The following is a 24,592-nucleotide window of genomic DNA, read 5'->3' on the forward strand; positions in this document are numbered from 1 at the left end:
TTTTTTTTATTTAAAAAAATTAATAAAATGCCCGCGATACGTTTTCAAACTTTCTTTTTAAGTAGTTTTTGTGTCGTCTCGATTCATTTTATCCATAAACGATTTTAAATCTTCAAGAATCTCGAAAGAATGGTCGTTAGTTTTGAACTGAAAAAATAAAAGTGACATATTATATTTGATTTGAAAACAAAATGGCGGTTGCAAACTAAAATTATTACGATGGTAATTTATTGCGTTAATAAAGATTTAGTATGACTTTGTTTAGGGTTCAGAGATTTAAGATTGTGTTTGTGCGTGCGTGCGCGTGTCTATGAATATATTTGTATATGTGTGAGTGTGTATGTTTTTTGTTTTATTCTGAATACTCACTAAGCTTTTCACCCAAGAGGACAGATGTTCCCTGTTATATGGATTTCCAAAGCGAGAATCTATCAGCAGTAGGGCGCCCCAGTCGTCTTTGTGCCGCACGCAGCGCCCTAAGGCTTGGTTTAGTGCCCTAAAATCAATGAGTAGCTGAAGTCGTTAAATAAGTAGATAATATATTATTTTTTCTTAACTAAGTTCTAGCATAGCAGCTGAATGTCTGTATTATATTTGAACGAATCGCTTGACTAGGGAATGATTAAAGTGAAAATTATTGAAAAAAAGATGAATGTCTTAATCTACTAAAATAATTAATCAAATCAAAGACAACAAGATGTAATCATAGACAATGACTTTTGAGCTCGTTAGACATACTGCTAGCTTACCTGTAGGCGTGCACGCGGTACCACTCGCTGCCTCCGAGGAGCGAGCCGTTGCTGTTTCTTGAATACTTGTCATTGTATTTTTTTTTCTCCATCACAGCTATACTTTTCGTGTTGGAATACGGTATACCGATCTGAAGACAGAACATATACATAATTATAACTTAAAGTAACAACAAATTTTATATTTCTTATTTCTACATTATCTGTATGTAAACAAATCCTAGGTGGTGGGGCTCTGTGCAAGTCCGTCTGGGTAGGTACCACAGAGTCATCAGGTATTCAGCCATCATCAGCAATACTTATTTTTATTGTATTTCGGTTTGAAGAGTCAGTGAGCTAGTGTAACAAGGTTAGTGGCGCATTGACAACGTATGTAATAGTTAATATTTCGGACAGCGCCAATGTCTATGGGCGGTGGTGACCACTTACCAACACCAACCAATGCGTACCATGTGTACCAAAAAATGCTATACAAATCCAGCGGTTTCTGTGAGACAAACTATTTATAAAATGACACTAGTGGCGCGCTCACCGCGATGACGGCCCGCGCCTGCCGGTCGCGGAAGTCCATGCCCTCGGCCACCTTCCCGCGGTACACGCTGAGCAGCAGCGCGCCGCGGGCCTCCACGCTCTCGACGTACTCCTGCAACCGCGGGCCACTTTGAGAGACTCCGGACGAATGACTCTCGATTAAATATACATTTTATCTGCGCGTCGTGACTTACGAATATTGAGCGGTTATAATTTGGGAGTTTGATGTAACTTCGTAAGTCGAGTCCCACGCTATTCATGTCTTATAAATGTGTGTAGAGTTTATATTTATTTATTTTTGAACGAAGATCCTTTACGCGTTTTGCAGTAGCGTGAAATGGCAGAAATCGCCGTGGAAAAAGCGTTAAAGAAGAAAAAAGCGCACCAAGCGCTATTTGCCTCTCTTTCAGTTTTCACCGTCTCTTTCTATTATATACGGTGTTATATAATATTATAAAAACTTATTTTTTTGTTTGGGGTGACTCTTAAGTGTGAGGTATAATAACTGAGATTGTAGATTTACCCTCGAGTGTAATTATTATTATATACAATACCCAATACCGGACCGTAAGTTTAGGGGGCCCTGGGCTAACACTACTTAGCCGCACCACCGAAGACATATCTGAACGTAGACTTGAATTATATTAATTAAAGGGGTTTGATTACTAGTACTCGTAGGGCTGCAAACCATACGAACTGTTTAATTTAATAAAGTTATGAATTCTTTCGCATTATCGTCTATTTTTGACTTTGACTTGACTTAGCTGGAGCCCCCTTGAATCCACGAGGCCCTGGGCCCAAAAAGCCATACGGTAGACCCGGCCCTGATAATACCAACACAAGAATGTGTGCTCCAGACTGTATTGTGTATGTTATGAGTAAAACAAGACCTCTCCTCTTACGGACACTGACAAATGGCAGAAGTTTAACCTAAACGCAGAGGCTTTTATTTATTAAAAATAAGAAAAAGAAGGAGAGAAAAGAATGAGAGGGAAAGGGCGCCCTGAAACGGCATAACGCTATATCCTTCAATGATTTCTGCCAGTTCAGGCTACTGTAAGCCGCGTAAAAGAATTTCGTTCCAAAATTTAAATCAAAATAGAATCTACACACATTTATGAAACGTGCGGTTAGAATAAATGACAGTATGACATAGGACACTTTTGTATTTTTGTCTTGAACAATTTCATGAATGTTCTAAGCAATTACGCAAATGTCAAAACATACTGCTGTTCATTAAGCACATACATTGGACGTTCGTATACACGTCATCATTTAAACTCAGATAAATACATAACACGTGATCGTTTACTTTACCTGCATCATGGTTTCGTGTTCCTTTGCATCGGTATTTTCGATGAATACGTCTTTCAATTCTTCGAGTTCGCCCCACAGGCCGGTGTCCTGCCATCTAGCAATGTATTGATAACATTATACTCATTAGCATCAAATATACACGCATACGCAGACGCTCACCGACACGCTCACGTACACACACACAAGAGCTTATTTTTATTACAATGGATGAATTCGCTAATGTGACGTTTAGGTTCAGTCAAATTATTCTGCTATCCCTCTCCAGTTGCGTCGAGTTCGAATCCAGACAGTCACCACTGGATTTTCACGTGCATCTGTGTTTATAATTGACCTCGTGCTCGGCGGGGAAGGAAAACCTTTCCCGATGGGGATAGGAGGCTTCCGGATATCAGCTATACCGCTAGCGTCGGCACCGACCTGGCGCGGAGCAAGCGGATGATGTCGTAGGAGGGCGCGAAGCAGAGCACGCCGTGCGGCGTGGCGGCGCACACGGCGCGCACGGCGCGGCCCAGCGCGTCCTGCGCGTGCGCCGCCCGCAGCGCCGCGTGCGTGCAGCTCGCCGCGCCCAGCGACCCCACCCACACCTGCGCACACATTTCGACTCTTTTCGTGTTATATACGTACAGAGATGCAGTAGTATCTCGCTGGTTGTATAAAATATATAACTTTTTAGGGGCGAAAGGCAGGTCGAGCAGTTGGTTCTGCGCCTGAATCCCTTCCGGTCGTGTCGGATTTGCCATCCCATCGGGCTATGAGAGTTGAGAGTGCACCTGGAGTTGCGCACACACTTGTGCGATACAATATGTTAGTTGGCTGGATCGCCCCGAGATTGGGCGTCGTGACCGAAATCGATCAGGACTGCGTCATCAGAGTTTTTATTCGAAATGAGAAGCACGAGACGACGAGATCGTAATGATGATGATGATTTGAGAAATAAGGTAACTCGCGAAACTCTTTTGATTATTATTCCTTAAAGTTATGGATTTGGCCATTCTAATATGAGTCCGTTATATTGTATCTTCATGATATGCGATTTAAAGTCATGACCCCGTCGCTAGTTTTGAGAAATAATTCGAAAAATCACTAACCCTATCAGTGGAAATCGCGTGCTTGGGGCTGATCGTGTGGGAGAAGTTAGTGTCGAGCTCTGCCTTCAAGGCGTCCATTGGTGTGAGAGTTCCCGAGGCCAGGATGACGGTCCTCGCTGAGTGCAGTCCCGCGAAGATCAGAGCCGGATTCAAGCAAATGAGGCGAAGAATGTATTGTTCGTTCTTCACTGACTGAAATCGTAGAAACAAAGGGTAAATAATAATAAGCGTGTCATGTTATCTTTGTTATATTAACGAGATTATAACTAAAATCGAGGATAAATTCGGAGGAATGAGGATCATGTTGTGAGGAAGGTCTTGAGCATAGACGTGGATGGATATATTGGAAGGGGACGACCAAAGAAACGATAAACGGATTGTGTGAAAAACGATATGTCTAGAAAGAATATTACTTGTGAGATGACGTCAGACAGAGAAGTATGGAACAAGAAGACATGCTGCGCCGACCCCAAGTAAAATTGGGATGACGGCAGGATGAATGAAATAAAATCGTTAATCGCTTCGTGCATGTAAGTAACCATTTAAAGTGTATTACACCACTAGACCCATTTCTAGTACAGGTGATGTTCTCGTTTTCTAAAATGTATTCGTTATAGAATGTAATTTCTTTATGTTTTATTTATAACTGTCTGTTTGTAATATTAAAATAACCGCGTTTTACTAAATGCATATTTATGTATACACGGTATATATACCAAAATAACATTTTTACAATTTTTGTCTGTCTGTCTGTTTGTTCTGGCTAATTTCTCTGGAACGGCTGGACTGATTTTGAAAGGACTGGCAGATAGCTGATGTAATAAGGAGTAACTTAGGCTTTTATTTTAGAAATATACATAAATTAATAAAAAAGTCACGCTACAATGTCCAAATAACTTAAATTCAAACGCGCATGAAGTCGCGGGCACAGCTTGTTTATAATAAGCAGATAGACTCACAAATGGGCTACATGATGGTGAGTAGTCACTATGACCCATAGATATTAGCGCTGTCAGAAATATTAACAAATTACATCGCCAATGTGCCATCAATTTCGGGAACTAAGATGTCGTGTCCATTATACTGGATTTTACACGTAATCTTCCTAACTAAACTGATATTTATAATCGTTTAAACTTTAAATTGATAAGAATATATAGATAACTCTTAATCGTTTAGATAGTAAGTACTGTAACGGGTTACCTTTGATTTTCCGTTGTCATTCTTCGCCGCATGCAAGATATATATATTTTTATCTTAAAAATAATTATCTATAAATGTCCTACCACTGGGCTAAGGCTTTATCTCCTTTTGAAAAGGATTTTTGGAGCTTATTCAGATTGCTCATGTCAGATTTCCATGCAATTTTATCGCGATGTTTTCACGAGCACGAGATGATTGCAGCACATTCAGTGGTACTGTTTCGCTTTTAAATCCACAAAATTGCGTACAAAACTTATAATTTATATATAGATATATAACTGAGAAGAGATTTTCTAGGAAATAAAAGTTAAATTCGGGCCAACACCATGTTGTTTTGATTTGTTAAATTTATGTTTTTAATACCCAATTTGATCATTGACCGAAAGAAGGTGCTCCCAAAGTGTGCCAAAACTTTGGCGCAGATTCATCTTGTACTCTCATGTATATAAGTTATTAATGATGTTCACCAAGAATAAATTACCTTTTCAAATTGCGAATTCCGCCATGACCTGTTCCCGTTCGCAAACTCTACTTTCCGAACGAACACCGGTATAAAGTGTTTCATATTCTTGCACGAGTCACGGAATAGGTAACCTGAAAATCGAGACGTATATTTATTCAGAAATTTTGATTTTATGAAGTTTAAGTTTTGTTCTGATTTCATGGCAAAGTTTTAGAAAACCTATGATTTTCGAAAATAATAAAATGTTCAGGATTTAAGTAGCCGTATCTGTTTGTTACTTTTGTCATACTGTTGTTATTCATTACAACATATTATTATGTATGTTGTACGAGTATATCCTAAAGTACCCGACGAAATCGGGGATATAGTCCAAGTATTAATGCCATCATATGGACATCAAAAATTTTTGACTTTTTTAATATTAGATTTAAGACGATAAAGTCAAAACGTATGAACTGCACAAAAAATATTGGCCGGATTTCGATTCGAAAAATTCACATGATGTTTAAAAACTACTGTTAATTTGAAATGTAATAACCAAAATCCCAGAGAGAAACAAAGACAAAAAATGTATATTTACCTAGCACAGTTTCAAGTGACTCCAGCAAGGAGCCCGTACTTTGCGTCACTCCTAGTAACGATCGAGGATCCTCACGCAATTTCTTACAAAACACCAAGACGTTTTTACTAAACCCTGCCAAAAATATTTAACCAAAATAAAAATATATAAGAAACCTATAAATAAATACTTACTCCAGTAAGAGTAAGAGAAGTTGAAACGTCGTTGTGTTTCGTTGATAAAATAAATAGAGTTTTCTTAATATTATTGTAATATATACCATTCAGCACACACAAGGGAGTAGAGAATAGCGCCATCATACACGGCATTGTTTTTTATTATATAGGTAGGTAGGGGGTAAATGGGCCTTCTGATAGTAAGTCGTCACATTGGTGCTGTAAGAAACATTGACCATTCCTTATATCACCAATATGCCACCAACTTTGGGAACTATGTCTTAGTTCCCAAAGTTGGTGGTCCATATGTCCCTTTTGCCTATAGTTCCCTCAGCCTTCAAAGCGAAACAAAACGATATCGTTTTGCTGTTTGGCTGGAGAATCTCGAGCTAGTTTCTCGCCAGATCGACCTTTATTTATCATAGTTATGTTTTCATAACAAATCACTTCTAAATCTTAACTAGAGAAGATACTTTATTTTCTTGTAACGCGTTCACGTCTTAACATACATGTTGACACTAAAGGATATAGGATACGTAAGCCCCCCCTTCTCCTTTACACGCGGGCGAAGTTTTGGCGCAAACTGTTAAGTTCCTGTCATTTACCGTTGTACCGATCCATTCCAATGTTGTATTCGTTCAGAGTGTTCACAAACTCTTCCATCTCAAAGAGCTTCGTGGCTTCCGAATTGTTTATTACTACTTCTTTTATCAGAGGGATTTGGTTTTCAAACCTGTAACAATAATTTATATTATCGGGCAACACTCTTGGAGTAATAATTCTTCAATCTCAAAAAATGTCAGACCGAAGTTAGTTGCGAACGATAGCAAAGTATATCCTTTTAAGTACAAATCCGAAAGTAACTGTTCTTAATGTAACTGTCAAAGTCCTTTTGAGAAGTTAAAAATAAAACTCACACTACGACGTGTAAGAGTCTTCGGTCGTATCGGGTTTGGTGTACCATCGGAGGTGCCTTCTATATTACCTAAACCTCATATGGTTTAGATAATATAGAGTGCACAAACTTGCATTATAACATACATTGCGTAGTTTGCTCGTCTCTTTGAGTTCTATGAGCCGAGATGGCCCATTGGTTAGAACGCGTGCATCTTAACCGATCATTTTCGGGTTCAAACCCAGGAAGGCACCACTGAATTTTCATGTGCTTAATTTGTGTTTATAATTCTCATTCTAATTTCAACGAAATTCTGCCACATGTGTATTCCACCAACCTGCATGGAGCAGTGTGGTGGAATATGCTCCAAACCTTCTCCTCAAAGGCAGAGGAGGCCTTAGCCTAACAGTGGGAAATTTACAGGTCGCTAATGTATGTAAATGTATGCTAGGCTCTTTAAAGATTCGCCACCATGAAAGCGGTCGGGAGGACGTTATTATCACTAATCCCAAAATATACGCACCACTGTTCCCATTTCTTTAAAACGTTCAGCAAAAAGTCGATGTGCGATATCATGTGCTGGCTGCCGCAGCGCAATGACGCTACAGCTGTCATTTCCTAAAAGAAGATAAACATTAGCATCTGTAACTTCAGAACCGACTGTTAATCGTTTCATAATCGTCCAGGATCGTTTCGGTATGCGATTTCCCATTCGACGATCTACATATTAGTTTTTTTTGGGAGACTGGCTAAGTTTCATCTGTTGGCAGTTAGTCACCACCAGACATAGACAAATGACGCTAAGTATGTAATGTTTCTCGTTCACGTTAATCATTTTTCGAACCAGAATACAACGATACTAAGTTTTCCCTTTTGCTGTAGAATTTGTGACGTGTGGGTGGTATTTGCTCAGACGGTTTGTACCAGGCTCGCAAAGTCCTATCACCAAGTTAAATTAAATTAGCTTATTTATAATACATATTAAAAACGTTACATTAGCTTGTACGGTGGAGCATTCTAAGCTCCTATGTTAGAGTAAAAATTGGGTCGGTAAAATATAATTTTGTTGATGTTTTTTTTTGCTGTTTTGTAATTCAATTATATATTAGTGTAGTTGTGTTGTTTTTAGTTCGATCTGTGCGGTCTTCTTGAAATTCCGTTACGGCGTAAAGCGTGAGGTGTGTTCACGTATACACTCGCGAATTCCAATATTAATGTTCATTGGGTACCTTGAGCCGAGATGGCCCAGTGGTTAGAACGCGTGCATCTTAGCCGATGATTTCGGGTTCAAATCCAGGCAAGCACTACTGAATTTTCATGTGCTTAATTTGTGTTTATAAATCATCTCGTGCTCGGCGGTGTAGGAAAACATCGTGAGGAAACCTGCATGTGTCCAATTTCGGCCACATGTGTATTTCACCAACCCGTTTTGGAGCAGCGTGGAGGAATATGCTCCAAAACCTTCTCCTCAAAGGGACCTGAACCTGGCCTTAGCCCAGCAGTGAGAAATTTACAGACTGTTAATGTTAAATGTAATGGGTACCTTGATTGCGCTTCGGAGGTGATCCAGTTTGAAGTCGAAAGATGCTGTGTCACGACAAATATCCTCAATGTTGTGTCCCTCGTCAATGATCACTATATTATCTTGTAAATTAATTTGCATCTGAAAGTTTATTACTGTTAGAACTTCTATAGGCGAGTTGAGCGATTATTGAAATTCCGACTCTCACACAGTATCTAATTCGCCTTACGGTGTCTATGTCCATTGTTGTGTTTGTGTGTGTTATACATACATATATTCTCTCACGATCACGCGCCTTTTCACATTATTTATATATATATATATATGTGTAGTTGCTGTCTCTACTTTCGCATTAATCATCTCACGCACACCAAGAAATCTTGTAAGCACGAACGTCACTCATACTAATACACGCTGATAATTTAAGGCGGCGGACCTTCGTCAGTGAATAGATATACAAACAGTATTATAGTAAATATCGCATGTCACTTGGTGACATTTCACGATCGTGTTTTACGGTGAGTTACAAAATAGATTAATTGAATTATATTTTTATACTAGAAATTTCACTACATACAGCAAAAAATTGTAAAAAAAGGAATAACTTGAATATGGGCGATTATAATTAATCTTATTTTAAGGTAGTTAAATTTAATTAAATTAAATTATAATAATATGATTTTATTTTTAATTTCATGGTTATGTTATAAAAGAAGTTTTCTCAAATAGAATATGATATTTTTGAAGTCGGCTACAAAACGTTTAGGATTTCAAAAGTTATAAATAATTTTATATATTTTTCCAATTTAATTAAATGTCTTTAACTTACACTGTTCCGAATGCCAGGGTCGACTAGATAGTTGTAAGGGCACAAGACTATGTTGGCACCAGATGCCATGTCTCTGGCAGCGTAAAATGGACATGCCTTTAATCTTTCCCCGGCTTCGATAAGATCTGTCAGATCGAAAGCAGGCGGAAGTGTCTTGTGATTCAGTGCTTTGCGGTTGTCGAAGAACTGGCAATTGCTACCCTGGTTGGAGGACTTGTCCGCTTGAAATGTCTGTAAAGTATTTTTTTGAGAGTATATCGTCGTACGTTTGATGATTAAGGTTCTTCAGACCGATTTCTCGGCCATTCTCAAGGGAGATCTGTCAGCCCAGGATATTTATTATAAAGATCACATTGTGGCATTATTGTATTTAATAAAAAACATATATGAACCGCGCATATTGTTTAAAATATAAGGTTGTGTTTAATTATAAACACAGTGCGTTTTCATTGCACACTGAATGATCACAAATTTTCGACTGTTATTCTGGGTTCATCACAAATAAATTACGTTTGAATTTTCTAGCAAGTCATTGTATGAACATTAATGGTTTTTTTATATAATAGGTGGGCGGACAGGCAAAGGAGCCACCTGATAAGTGATCACCATCGTCCAAAGACATTGGCGCTGTAAGAACTATTATAAAACACTGTATAACCATTCCTAGTATAAGTTTTGTATACTTATGAGCCACCTTGGCAATAAAGATGTTAGGTCTCTAGCGCTTATAGTTACGCTGGCTCACTCACCCTTAAAACCAGAATATAGCAAAACTGAGTATTGCTGTTTGGCGGTAGAATATGTGATAAGCGGATAGTACCCAGCCAGACGGACTCCTACCACCAAGTGTTAAATACTGTGCAATACGAGTATCTAAACTCCTCTATATGTAAAGCTGACTAAATTTGAACGGGAACTACCACTACACTACAATTTGAATAAATATTTATTAGGAAAGTACATAGGCTTAATTTTTTTTTTATGTCTTTGGTTGGCGGACGATCATATGGGTCACCTGATGGTAAGTGGTCACCACCGCCCATAGACAAAGGCGCTGTAAGAAATATTCACCATTCCATACATCACCTATGCGCCACCAACCTTGGGAACTAAGATGTTATGCCCCTTGTGCCTGTGATTACACTGGAACACAACAATACAGTGTACTGTTATTTGGCGGTAGAATATCTGATAAGTGGGTGGTACCTACCCAGACGGGCTTGCACAAACCCCTACCACCAAGTGTTAAATGCTAGACAGTCTTAATTCATTCCGAGGTCCTAGGGCACTCGATAACACAGCAGACCAAATGTATACTAAAGTTAGGACCAACCTTGGTGCAGCCCCTACACATGTCGTTCTTCGAAGGCCATTGTTTACTATCGTACTCCCGTAAACAGGTGTTCTCCCTGCTGGATAGTATCGTCATAGACGCGTTCCCGCAGTACACAGTTCTCCTGAACTCCTTGACGACTTGCTGCAGCTGTTTATGTGTTCGCGCCCCGTAGTAAATGACGGGTAGGCTGCAATTAACAAATATGGACGTCCTACAGCGAAGGCTCTCGACCAAGTTGTATAATTCTCTGAAACCAATTCCATATACCATCACCCCATGCTCGACCACACAATATTACTAACTAATCTAATCTACAGAACGTAACGGCACTAATCTAAAACGTTTCTCAAATTTCATATTTAATTTCATATGATAAGTATTTTTTTAAAGATCTATCCCTCTTATTTATAATAATTATCATTATATTCAAGATACCATACAATTTACAAATTCTAAAAGACGTAATTCAAGTCACTCCTACGAAGAACTCTTCGTGAGACTTTTTTATCGCTAGTGTATTATTTCACACCCACTACCGATACGACTTTCATCAGTCAGAAACGAGCTGTCACCGATGTTTTGATATTGATTGATATAGGTTGATGATTTGTTTAATATAGGAATTGAGCGAAAGCGGTGTGCTTATGATGTTAGTTTGACAACACTGTCAACTTAAAACGTGAATTTTGAGAAACATTGCCATGCTTATTTAATATTTAACAATATACATTATTAAATAATCTAATGAAATTTAGTACCAACATACTATTTAAATCAATGAAATACATATATATCTACATATAACTAATCATGCTTTTTAAATATAAAGTACTACTAATAATGATTACAAGGAACAAGCACGCTACAGAACCCACCATTGGAGACTTACCGAATAAATAAACAGGATCTTTCATTTTAATATTAGTTTCCAAATTTACTGACGAGACAGAATCAGAATAATAACAATGAATTTAACGATCACGGAATATATACGAATATATGATATGAGAAAAATTAGCTAAAAAAAATTTGATGATTTAAGTCCACAGGTTAGCGTAGAGGAGAATAAATATTTTGCTTGGTGGTATAGGGCCGGATTAAACACTGAGGTTTCTAGGAGAAGCTAATGTCCTCGAGAAAAAGAAATTATGATGCGTGGCCAAAAGCCCTTGCATGGCTCCTAGTAGGCTAACTCGGTCAATAGATATTCGGCCATAAGAGGTAGGGCTTTGTGTAAGTCTGGGTAGGACCACCCACTCATCAGATATTGTACCATTATACAATACTCAGTATTGTTGTGTTCCGGTTTGAAGGTTGAGTGAGCCAGTATAATTAACAACAGGTGCAAGGGACAAAATATCATAGTCCCATGGTGGGTGGTGCATTGGCGATATAAGTAATGGTGAATATTCCCCACAGCGCCAATATCAATGTGTGGTAGTGACCATTTAACAACAGATGGTCAATTTATACGTCCGTTGTATTATATATATAAAAATATAAAAATAAATTCGTGTATAAAAAGTACTGGAAAAATTTCGTCCTTAGTGGTAGCATATGATATATTTATAGATGTAATGATAAAAATAATCTTCAGATCGAAACGGATTCTGGATACATTACATTAAATTTCCCACTGCTGGACTAAGGCCTCCTCTCCCTTTTGAGGAGAAGGTTTGGAGCATATTCCAACACGCTACTCCAGTGCGGTTTGGTGGAATACACATGTGGCAGAATTTCGTTGAAATTAAATACATGCCACGCGATGTTTTCCTTCACCGCCGAGCACGAGATGAATTATAAACACAAATTAAGCACATGAAAATTCAGTGGTGCCTGCCTGGGTTTGAACCCGAAATCATCGGTTAAGATTCACGCGTTCGAACCATTAGGCCATCTCGGCTCTGGATAGTTGAAAGCATATCAAGCGTTTGTCTGTAAACACAAGCCGGGAATACACATGCCAGTATCTCGTACGTGCCAGCTACCATACTATGATGTGTGTACTTATGATAATAGCACGCATATAGACGGTGACACACATGAATGTAAAACAGAACAGATGTTTGCATGTTAGTTAACGGCACGAGCAAGTAACTGGCACACTCTGGATATATTTGGTAATCTAATTGCATTACATTTTCTCGCAATCAAACTAACATGACAGTACGAGTCAAAACACGCTAAAGGTCCTACGATGTCTAGTTATTTGAAGTAAAACAAATAATGTCGTATTGCTACAACCATTGAAAGTGTCGCTAAATTAATGACAGGGGATAGACATTGTCTGTACAAACGAATAAACTGTATAGTCTTGTCATCTCCCCATCGTGACATGCCAGTGAAAACCAAAAGCGACCGAATGTAAGGAAAATCTTGCACCAACGACGACAACTAGTCAGCGACTGGCATGCCTCTTGATGTCGCATACGTTCAAATGTGCCGGTTCTTTCATATTGCATGCCAGTAAATCAAATATTTTTAGTTGCGTAATATATATATCTGGGCTTAATACAGGCATGTAATTGTGCAAGCTTCAGATCACATATATAAATTGTATTCCTGTATATATTAGTTAAGTATATCGCACAATATTTTTAAATTTCTTGGCAAGCAATGTGTGGCATAAAAAGCTGGGGAACCGAACACCGCTGGCCAAAAAGCATACATGTAATATATTTATTATCATAATCGCGGTTCGTGTAAGCCAGTAACACGCCAGATGCCACGAAACAAGTTGCAATTGTATTAAAGATGTATCCTCAGTTGGCAAAATATAGGCATTTCGCTATACCAGCTCCTTACCGACTTAATTTTATGCATATGACTTTTTTTAAATCTATTAAACAATCTCAATGGAGACCAGCCAACTACGCAGGACATAATATAGTGCACAAGTGTGTTTGCAAACACAGATACACTTACTATTTCTTCACTAGATGACACAATCCGGCGAAAAGGCAAATCCAAGGCAAGAGAGTATACACACTTCTGGATTCTAAGAATATTTCGGTAGAAAACCCCAATAACATTTTATAACCCGACATGGGATTTGAACCCAGAACCTCAGAGTATGCGGACTCATATCGAGCCACCAGAGAAACAAGGAAGTATGTTAAACATATATGTACGTTTTATAAACGTATGTAACTTACCTAACTTTTTCCGGTGTATTTTCATCTTGCTGTAAAGGTTGTTTCGTGGGAGTAACTAATCCAGGGCTAGCTTCAACATTTGAGTTAGGTTTGAGTGAGTCAGTGGAGTTCTTTCGTAACTTCTTGTGTATCGTTACGAAGCCATCTTCGCGAGCCTCTGGAAAATATCGAAAGTCAAATTTAGTACGTGTTTTTTTTGTATTTATAGTAGGAAGACAGATGAGTAACTGGCGACTACTTATTGGAAAGTGGCTTTCTAAAAATATTTCAGTTTTTGACTTTGAAGGAAGCATGTAAGCCATTTTTTAGATTGCCAATGCGCTGACAACGGTTAATTTCCAACCGTTACTAATTACTTATGATACTCTAACAAATATCCAGTGGGACCAAATCTCGAAAACCTATAATTATCTTAATGTTTAACTACTAACATAATGTGGACCAAAAATATTTGTCAAGTTTTAATGTCTTTATCTTTAAATAAATTCTATCACAATAGAATCGCGAAGATCACTTTTAATTTACCAAAATTCTGATACCAACTTCGCCGACATTCAAAACTCTTTTTTTCGCGAATCCATAACGAATATCATAGATTTTATATAAGACCTTGCCCAATGACATTGCGTCAATTCAATGACAAAGTTATTTATTTATCTCTAATTCCTCGTATAATTGGAAAAGGTTATATATAGGCTTTCTTTATATAATATAGGCAGGCGGACGAGCAAATGGGCCACCTGACGGTAAGTGATCACCACTACCCATATATTTTGGTGCCAAAAGAAATTTTAAAATTCCTTACATCGCCAACTGAGATGTTATGTCCCTTATGGCTTTTAGGTGGTACCCAGACGGGCTTGCACGAAGCCCTACAATTTATTTGTTTTGAAAACTACTTTCTGTGTATTAGAGGCCATTAATACTGGCCATTAAGTAATATTCAAAATTATTATAACGAGAGGCTGTGGAAAACAAGTTACTTGTAATTAAAGTCAATTATGATTTACAACAGTGACGGATATTTATATTTGATAAAGAAATAGCTTCATTAGGTACTTGGTAGCAAATTATAACAAAGTTTTAAACACAGTTGAACATATTTATAATGCTAATTTGTTAATAAATACAAAGATTGTAAAAATAATTTATAAAAAACTTAAAACGACTTCAAAATTAAGAAACAGCGAGTGAACTAAAAATTTAAAAAATATTTTTATGACTTAATGAAAGCAAACAAAAAACAGCCATTGGTGCTGTTAGAAATATTAACCGGGGTTGGTTACTTCGCCAATGCGCCACCAATCTTGGGAACTAAGATGTTATGTCCTTTGTGCCTTTAGTTACACTGGCTCAATCACCCTTCAAACCGGAACACAACAATACCAAGTATTGGTGCTTAGCGGCAGAATATCTGATGAGTGGATTGTACCTACCCAGACGGGTAAAGTCTATAGATAACCGTCCACCATCAGAACTCTTAACGGTCGATTCGGATCCGTCCCTTCGGATTAATAGATTTTTCTTCTGATTATTTATTTATTCTGACATAATATTATATGTCTTGCACATTTCTTTAATATCCCTTGAGTGAAACTATCACAGATTAAACACTTTGGAAAAAGGACGCGACATTAAATGCATATTATTAAATTTCATAAAAATGCAAATTACGATATAAATTCCTTTCAAATAAAAATAATCTTTTTTTTTGAGGAGATTGCGTAGATAAACGTTGGCGTTTATACTTACTGCGTAATGTTTAATAGAAGAAAAAAAAAAACTTGATTTTGTTTTAATTTTATTTTAATTAGGTTACAACCTCCTTCTTTGAATCACTATATGTTTTAAAACATAGTCACGTCTTTTTGACAGTCTCTCTGTATTTATTTGCACACAGCTTACCAATGGACTGTATGATATATGAGGAAGGTTTGTGTGTATTTTTTTCTAGGTTTTGTTGAAGATTTATTTGAGAGTATAAGAATGATTGTATTAACGCTTCGAGCAGATTTTTATTCTACCCGTGCGAAGCTGCGACGGGTAGAATAAATTGCTATGAATAAATCTTTTTCGGGTGTCCAACATCCAAAAGAGGCCACAGATTAAACAATAGTCTTTATAACGGCACTTTTTAATTCATAGTCTTTGCTTTATTTAAATGGCAATTCTTTATAAAAATATATATATAGCCCTGTGTGAAAGGGGTCGATTTCAATACTTTCATTAGGGCGCACGCCTGTACCGTAATCTCAGTAATGGCGTCATTGTCATTACAGTCGCCATTTTGGAATAATATACCCGATGTCAGACCTTGTACGCGGTTTTTGGAAATATTTTTTTTTTACCTTTAAATTATATTTTGTATTATTGTTTTGTGTTGTCAAAAACCACTCAAAACAGGATCACCGAAATTAAATTGACTTGAAATGTATCATAGTTACTCACGAATCAGACGTTCACTATTAAAGGATTTTTGAAATGTTTTATCCGTACGCAAGTCGGGACGAACAGTTAGTATTTAATGTACCAATAACAATGAATTCATTCACTTTTCTTATCTGTTCGGTTTACCGGTTAAATTATGAGAGAAATTTATTAATTACAACTTTTATTCTAAACACAAAAGAAAACATTCCAGAAAATTCTAGAACGGTCGTTATATTTAAATTATCTGTCTGCTAATTGATATACCGTCAGGTAGTTAAGGGGTCCCCCTGCCCGTACGAATTGATTAAAACAATTAAAACTCTTCCTTGAATTCAGGAGCAATTGATGGGATCAAAGTTATGCAAACTGTACACTGGCTCACTGACCAATCAAATTGGAACAGCGAGACATATTCATAATATTTATACATTTTTATGTTTATTTATTGCAAACATTGCAATATGTAACTCATGATTCATTATAATGACAAATATCTTAAAAGAATCCACTAATAACTAATAAAATAAAAGTATTGACATATTATCAAAATCAATTTTTTTATTCAAGTATGTTCAAAAAGCACTGAATCGTTATGTTACAGTGTTGAATTAAATGTAAAGATCTCTTTTTCATAATTTTAATTACAGATTATATTAGTATATACTCGATAATGTAATGTACGTTCGTACAAATACAAATTGATTTTCTTGAAATTGTGGTATGCAAGATTTTTATATATGGAAATTTTTGTTAATCCTGTTACCCGATTACACAGAGTTAGTAATTTGCGGGAAAATGTATACCCATGGATCCCAAAAAACGTTCATAAATGTTCTATTCTACGGTTAAGAAAAAATCATCAAAGAACGTCTGTGCGCTAAAGGTTATTATAAATTTAACGACCTTATAAATAATACGCACGTTTTAGGACATAAATCGAATATATCGCATCTTAGCCATTTAATATATATAACGGGGCGCGGTTACTTTGGTTGTTGATTTGGATAATTAATGAATCGAGTAGTTGGCGATAATGTTTGATGGCTGATTTACTTTTAGGAGCGGGTCACCCCGAATGGAGTTGTAAGTGTCATGGCAATGCGAGTCGTTATGTTTTGACAAGCGCCTCGAATACGATGGTTGCTTGCAAACCCATTTGCTCTTAATCGAGATGAATTATTGTAATCCTTTGATATTATTATGATTCTTCAAAATGTCGGATCAATCCCCGAACCCAACTGTTCGGCACCCTACTACAAATATATATATTTGTAAAAAAAATGAATGAAAAAGAAAAACCCGCTGGTTAGTTTTCGCCAGTTCTTCTCAGGTCTTTTTAATATCATTTAGGTAGGCGGATTGGCAAATAGGTCACCTAATGGTGAGCGATCACCGCTGCCCATATAAATTGGTGCTGTAAAAAATATCAATCATTCCTCATGCTATCAATAAACCAGCAACATTGGGAACAAAGATGTTGTGTGTCTTGTGCCTGTAGTTACGTTGGCTCATCCTTCAAGCCGGAACACAACAATAATATGTTTTGCGGTTTGAGGGTAGAATATATAATGGTGATGGTCCAGACGAACTTGCACAAACCCACCGACCACCGAGTAAAGTAAATGTCAATAAGGAAGTAATACTTCGAAGTTGAAATCAAAATTTTGTTTTTTTTTTTTTTAAGTTTATATGTATTAATAAAATCTATCATCATATAGTTTGGTGTCATATGATGATATTTCTGAGTTTCTTTCGCGGGTTCTTCTCGGGTCCGAGGTGTTAAATTCCGAATCGGTGGTAGATTTTCGACTATTAATAAGCAAGTGTAAACACTTCGATATTGAATAAATATTTTTGACTTTGACTTTGACTTCGACATAAATATAATTTGATACGTTTAAATATTTCAATAACGAGACACATAGCTGCTTGATCGTTTCTTTGTTCGTTCGTTCGTACGTATAAATAGTTTTTATATCAAAGATAGGTTACCATTTGCGCTGTTGTTGCCACGTTTTTCGACTTTGGATTGATTTGCTGAGTGTTCATCCGTCTGCACATCGTAAATACTCTTCTCTCCTGTAATAAAATATATATCGTTTATATATTATATTTTCATACATAACAAAAACGTTGAAATATCAAACAATAGACGCGCGATTCGAAAATATTATTCGAGTTTTTAATAATTAAATTGAAAATCATTTTATTTAATTTTTATAAATACCACGTCGAGTTCCAAGGCTGGGCAAATAATAATATAATTTATATATATATTAATAAATGATGACTATGAAATTTTACGAAATGCGTTAATTTTTTTTATAAGCGAATGAATTATTCATAAAATAAAATGTTTACGCAAAAACATATTTAGGGTTACTTGCGTAATACTATACAAATTATTTAGTATTAACCCGGTTACCGTAAACATACTTAGACATAAGCAGTGGCCCTAACTTGTATGCTGTGACGTCATGACGTTCTTTTATGTGCCATGGTGGAGAAGCCATCGCCGGTCTATAGTGGTACTTATATCTATCTTTGCTATATAGAAAATAATATCCCTTTAAGGACCTCTCGTTGAGGAGTAAGGTTGGCCATAATTTCACCAAGCTGCTCCTGCTGCTGCTGCATGAGTTGGTGGATACACATGTGGCAGAATTTCAATGAAGCAAGGCAAGTCTCCTCACAAACATCTGAGCACGAGATGAATTATAAACCCAAATAACCACATGGAAATTGAGTGGTGTTTGTCTGCGTTTGAAACCGCACTATCTGTTAACCACTGTGCTGTCTCTGTTAATATTCTACACTAGCTGTGCCCGCGACTTCGTCCGCGTTACAATGTAACAAAAAAGCTATTTTTCAGTTTGCAGATTTTACTAAAACGGTTTTATTAAATCGGTATGTATTAGCTTTTGTGATATTAAATCGTTGGCAGGAGGCACCCGACGTGACGGCTGAGTGGTGGTATGCGCGAGTGCAGAGCAACTGTTCAATATTTGGACATTGCAGCGTGACTTTATTATTACTTTAATATAATTAAGTAACCTAAGCTACTCCTTTGTACATCACCTATCTGCCAGTGAAAGTCCCGACAAAATTGGTCCAGCCATTTCAGAGATTAGCCGGAACAAACGAACAGATAGACAAAAATTGTAAAAAATGTTATTTTGGTATATGTACCGTGTACACAACATACATATATAATTGTATTTAACTAACATGACTGTATTTTTAGATGTTGAAAAAGAGTAACTACTGAGTTTCTTGCCGGTTCTTCTCGGTAGAATCTGCATTCCGAACCGGTGGTAGCTTTACTTTAAATAGTTTGTTAATTGACGATTCAAAAGTGCTTGCAAAAGCCTACTTGAATAAAGTATATTTTGATTTGATTTGATTAGTATACGTTTAGTAAAAAGCGGTTATTTTAATATTACATACAGACACACCAATTTTATTATATGTAAGTACATATATATAGATAAACGAAACTATGTTTTATAATTTTAATCCATATTTATTTACTAGTCTCCTTTAATTATAAATTTCGATGTTTCATAATATCATGATCATGATTTCAATTTTTTTATTTTTCACGTCACAATATAGTTTAGTATTCAAAGGTTGTTTCTACGAAACCTATGGTAGTTTTATTGTATTGGCCTTCGTGACGGCCTTATATTTTTTACTGTAAATGACTACTTGTACAATTCTTAAATTATATTTTGTTGATATAATGCGTCTTTTTGTCGATAATTTGTTTTTTTTGTGGAAAAGACATTAACCACGGATGGCTTACGTTTTTATTATAAAAATATTACGTACAGGTAGTTTCCCCAATAAAAAAAAAATAAAAAAAAATTGTTACATTACCGAATATTATTGCGTATATAATATACAATACTTATATTAAAAATCGAAAGTAACTTTGTCTGTCTGTTGCCCATTCACGCTCATATTGAATCTTACTCATTTTTCTCAGATGAAAGGACATAATCGAATTTGATGAAACTTGTCTATTAAGCAAGCCTAAACATCAAGAAAGGTCTACTTTTTGATCCCTAACACTTGATCACCAAAACTTAAAACGAACGAAGCCGCGGTCTGCAACTAGTTAATATGAAATTAAAAAAAAATAATTGAGATGGTTATAATATTTCCGAATAAACATTAAAACGCATGGTTATACGTTATCTTAAGATAACGTTGTAATATCTCGTTTTAGTTTCGTTGATAAGTTAGTAAGTTGGTATGTACAATAGTGGATGGACGTTGCAATATGGAAGATTTCCTAAACAAAGAATACGTGCTGCAGTCCTCCGAGAACTTCGAGGATTATTTGGAGTTTATGGGTACGTTATCGACTGTTTGAATACTAATTGAGTTTTATCGAATTTATTACTGTTACGTGTTTAATTACGTGCGTTTAAAGATATTGTATTATATGATTATACGAACAAATTTAATATTAATCATTTATAAGGTAAAACTGCCTCGTACGTTTAGTTGATAGATGTAAGGCCGAATATCCCAAGGTGTCAATTCCCAGGTAGAGTCGATTAAAAGTTTTTGAATTTGGAAGCGTGAGTGAAAGGGTAGGTTTCTGTGTCTGGGCCACCACGTAAAGCCGTTAGTCCTGCGTCTGAACTCTTTCTGATTGTGTCGAATTTACCTTCCCGTCGGATTATGAGTTCTCAATTGTAGAGGAGGCCTTAGGTGAACCGTGGAATATTTACAGGCCTTTTTACTTTTATTGTACTTTTATTAATGAAACGGTAACATCGTCGCTTATGAATGGTGACATTTATAAGTATAATAATATATTCAAGTAATTTTATTGTTACATACTTTTTGTTAAGCATTATTAAAAACTCATTTAACAACAATTTTATTCAAGGTAGTTAAATCATAAAAAACTTTATATTATATTTATACTTTATAGATAGATTATTGTTAAATTAAAAACCCACACTTCGTGGTGGAGCTTTGTCCCAAAGCACCTGGGTAGGTTATCATTCATCAGATATTTTCACACCAAACAGCAATGCTTATAATTGCGTTCCAGTTGAGAGTTCCAGAGTGAGTGAGAAAGTGTACAGGCACAAGGGACATTGGCTTTTTAAGAGATCTTTTATATTTATCACAGAGCAGTCTTTAGGCAGCGGTGAACACTCACCAATTGGTAAGTCTGCCTATCTATATTAAAATATATATATTTTGTAAATACTTATAAATTCCAGGCATTAATTACTTTAATCGAAAAATTGCATCCACTTTGAAGATGGTTCAATGTCTGGAACGGAATGAGGACGGGACTTATACATTCCATTTTAAATCGAAGTTGGCCAGTTCTCAAACAAAATTCATACCTGGCGAGGAGTTTGAGGAAACGAAAGCGGACGGTGTTAAGGTATGAATAACACAATCATTAATCTACGACAGAAATTAGGAGGACGAGATAATTAAGAAATCAGAAAATATTAGCTGATAAAGAAATCGGCTTAATTCTAATTCTAAAATGTCCATTTACTGGCCCAAAATCTCCTTTCCTGTTGAGTAGATCATTGGGTTAGTGGGAAAATACCATCAGACACATGAATTCCTCACAATGTTTCTCTTCACTGCCGAACACTAAATAATTTTCACATAACTTTTCTAGATGTGACTTAACAATTATAGTTACAAATTTTCGGATAAGATGCATGTCGTTTACCCTCTGGGTCATATCTATTTTTTCTATTTAGTATATATCTTTGAATTAATATTTTTACAGAATTCATTGATTCAGCTGCAAATGATCACGACTCCACTGATCCTGAAGTCTGGTCACTAGAAATTATTTGTCCTCTCGGCTACCTACCGATGCTATCATAGATCATAATTTTGGAATAATGTCGTATGAAATTCAAAGAAATCTTTACGTTTAATTAGAGAATATTAGTACCTTACTACTTGCTTATTAGGTTCACGTGTTTTCGTTATGTTTATCTAAGCCAACATTGTTTCTCTTGTGCTGAACCTAACATTTTTATTTTATATCGTGTCGCGTTCATTTTATTATATTCACATAAATAAAATTGATAAATGACGTTGGTTGCAGGTCAAGGCATTAATCACATTTGAAGGTAATGAGATGACACACATACAGATCGAATCGAACGGCCGCACCTCGAAACACGTGCGAAAATTCTACCACGATAAACTTATTATCGTATGTACCAATGTTTTTTTCGGGACTTTTTTTTACGTCATATTGGTTGGTGGCTTGGCAAAATGGGCTCCTGATGGTCCACCGTCTAGATAGACATTGGCGCTGAGAGAAATATTGTCCATTTCTTACATCGCCAATGCGCCACCAACCTTGGGGACTAAGATGTCACCTTGAGCCTGTATACTGGGTTACCACCCTTCAAATCGAACACAATACTTAATATTCCTGTTTGGCGGTAGAATATATGACGTGCGTTACCTACGCAGACGGGCTTGCACAAGACCCAATCACCCAGTAAGAAAATGTATTAAAACTCCTTTCATTAGATAGATAAATCAATGTTCGGGCTTCTAAGATTGTTGGTTGGTTGGGTGGTTTTTGGTTGTTTTTTTTTTATTAAATGAGTTTAATTTTGTATATATTTTATATTAATGGTAAATGGGTCACTATGTGGTAAATGGTCACCATCACCCTTAAATTAAGATTACGTCCCTTGTCCTTGAAGTTACACTTGTTTACTCACCCATCCAACCGGAATACAACACAACAACTTTGGCAGAATATGCGATGTGTGGGTGGTGCCTATTCAGATGGGTTTGAACAAAACCCTACCACCAAACTACCACCGAGTTATTGTTTTACTTGTGAAACTCAATCGAAAGTAGAACCGACCATTTATAGGAAAACAGAATTAGGTTCGAACGAAACTAACAACTACGTTTTAACATCTAATTTAATCAATCCAATATAAATGACTTAGTTCTCTTCGTAAGTTTTCGGCACAAAAAAGCAGCCTATGTTATTCCTTGGAACTGAAGCTTGCTTCTTAGCTTGTCATCAATTTCGATCCAGTGGGTGGTTCGAGCCGTAAATGCATACCAGACAGACAGAAAAAGTTACTTTTGCATATATAATATTAGTTTAGATTTTTATTATATGTAGGCGGACGAGCAAATGGGCCACCCGATGGTAAGTGGTCACCATCGCCCATAAACAATGGGGCTGTTCGAAATATCAGCCACTCCATAAATCATCAATGCGCCACCAACCTAAGTTGTTATGTCCCTTGTAGTTATATTGGCTCACTCATCTTCACAACGATACTGAGTACTGCTGTCTGGCGGTAGAATATCTGAAGAGTGGGTGGTACCTACCCTGACGGGCTTGCAATAAGTCCAACCACCAAGTGATTAAAACAACAACTAGAAATCAAACTTGATACATAAGTTATCGGCTGATCATTATCTTCATTATAAACTAAGTACGAACGCTTATATTCCCGTTAGGCTTATTTTTTATTGCATCCCCATTCGGCGCTCAGTCTCCTCAGTTCCAATCAATTTTCGATAACAATTCATCTCGTTTTCGATACGCTTTGATCTCTCTTGTTTAGTTTCGTGTTTGTGTTTCAGACGACCACGGCTGTGGGATTTGATAAAACCGTTACGAGAGTTTACGGATTGCTAATTAAATAAATGACGTCACGCTTTGGTACGGATGGAAAATATTGTGATTACATTTAATAAGTGTCATAAATTATTATGATTCGAGAGTTTTCTACTTAGTAAATAGTTTAAGTTTAGTCAGTAATAATTTTTTTATGTGGTTGTGTATTATAAATATATTATTTATTGTTGTATATAAGAAATGAAGTTTATTTTGATTTGCGAGATAAATACAGAAGATACCTGATGAAGATGCAGAAATATTTTAATTGTATTATTTAATCTAAGATCTTTATTAGTACATATTATAAAGTACTCCCGCCGCGTCCTTACGCGATAAACTCAAAAACTAACAGAAGGATTTTTATATGGCCTTCACTAATGGACGGAGATTCACAAGGACGGTTTACGGGTCTAATTTATTAAGATGCCTGCTTATATGTTGTTTGGCTGAAATATGATAATGATTGTTGAAGGTGTCCGAAAAATATGTGCTGACCAATGGAGATGAGAGGGAGATAGAGATGTACATCATGGTATTAACGTGTTATGTAGACCCTTATTTTACCACTGTAAGGTGAGGTCTGGTAGTCAGTAAATTATATAATAATGATACAGTATCGTTGTGAACATCGATGTGTATGAGTATGTAGATTAAAAAAAGCTATGATTCCATA

At 36.4% G+C, this 24,592-nt stretch overlaps 2 protein-coding genes across 4 annotated transcripts in view; one reads left to right on the forward strand and one right to left on the reverse strand.

Moving 5' to 3' along the window:
* Positions 1-6: 6 nt before the first annotated feature.
* The window catches only part of LOC125071844 (Fanconi anemia group J protein homolog), a 76,462-nt gene continuing 51,876 nt past the window's right edge, over positions 7-24,592 (reverse strand). Inside the window, exons 4-19 of one of the 3 annotated variants that reach the window (XM_047682243.1) lie at positions 18,246-18,332; positions 13,824-13,980; positions 10,666-10,915; positions 9,333-9,563; positions 8,525-8,644; positions 7,505-7,599; positions 6,692-6,819; positions 5,932-6,045; positions 5,370-5,482; positions 3,686-3,877; positions 3,015-3,181; positions 2,598-2,691; positions 1,282-1,392; positions 750-880; positions 370-496; positions 8-147 (exon numbers count right to left, since the gene is read on the reverse strand). In XM_047682243.1, coding sequence (XP_047538199.1) covers positions 58-147; positions 370-496; positions 750-880; positions 1,282-1,392; positions 2,598-2,691; positions 3,015-3,181; positions 3,686-3,877; positions 5,370-5,482; positions 5,932-6,045; positions 6,692-6,819; positions 7,505-7,599; positions 8,525-8,644; positions 9,333-9,563; positions 10,666-10,915; positions 13,824-13,980; positions 18,246-18,332 — 2,207 coding nt within the window. In that variant the 3' untranslated portion in view covers positions 8-57. Of the gene's footprint in view, positions 148-369; positions 497-749; positions 881-1,281; positions 1,393-2,597; positions 2,692-3,014; positions 3,182-3,685; positions 3,878-5,369; positions 5,483-5,931; positions 6,046-6,691; positions 6,820-7,504; positions 7,600-8,524; positions 8,645-9,332; positions 9,564-10,665; positions 10,916-13,823; positions 13,981-18,245; positions 18,333-24,592 lie in introns of all 3 variants that reach the window. The other 2 variants (XM_047682244.1, XM_047682245.1) reach the window with 2 other exon arrangements.
* Positions 20,515-24,031, forward strand: LOC125071846 (fatty acid-binding protein-like). The gene is made up of 4 exons (XM_047682246.1): positions 20,515-20,611; positions 21,500-21,669; positions 22,360-22,470; positions 23,883-24,031. The coding sequence occupies exons 1-4, from the start codon at positions 20,539-20,541 to the stop codon at positions 23,943-23,945; spliced, it is 417 nt and encodes a 138-aa protein (XP_047538202.1). The 5' UTR covers positions 20,515-20,538; the 3' UTR covers positions 23,946-24,031.

This window comes from Vanessa atalanta, chromosome 20, assembly GCF_905147765.1.
Source record: "Vanessa atalanta chromosome 20, ilVanAtal1.2, whole genome shotgun sequence".
Classification (NCBI taxonomy): Eukaryota; Metazoa; Arthropoda; class Insecta; order Lepidoptera; family Nymphalidae; genus Vanessa; species Vanessa atalanta.

Coding starts and splice junctions, on each gene's coding strand:
- LOC125071846 (XM_047682246.1), top strand. CDS start 20,539: ATGGAAGATTTCCTAAACAAAGAATACGTGCTGCAGTCCTCCGAGAAC. Junction 21,670..22,359: donor CGAAAGCGGACGGTGTTAAG/GTATGAATAACA, acceptor CGTTGGTTGCAG/GTCAAGGCATTAATCACATT. Junction 22,471..23,882: donor ACCACGATAAACTTATTATC/GTATGTACCAAT, acceptor TTTGTGTTTCAG/ACGACCACGGCTGTGGGATT.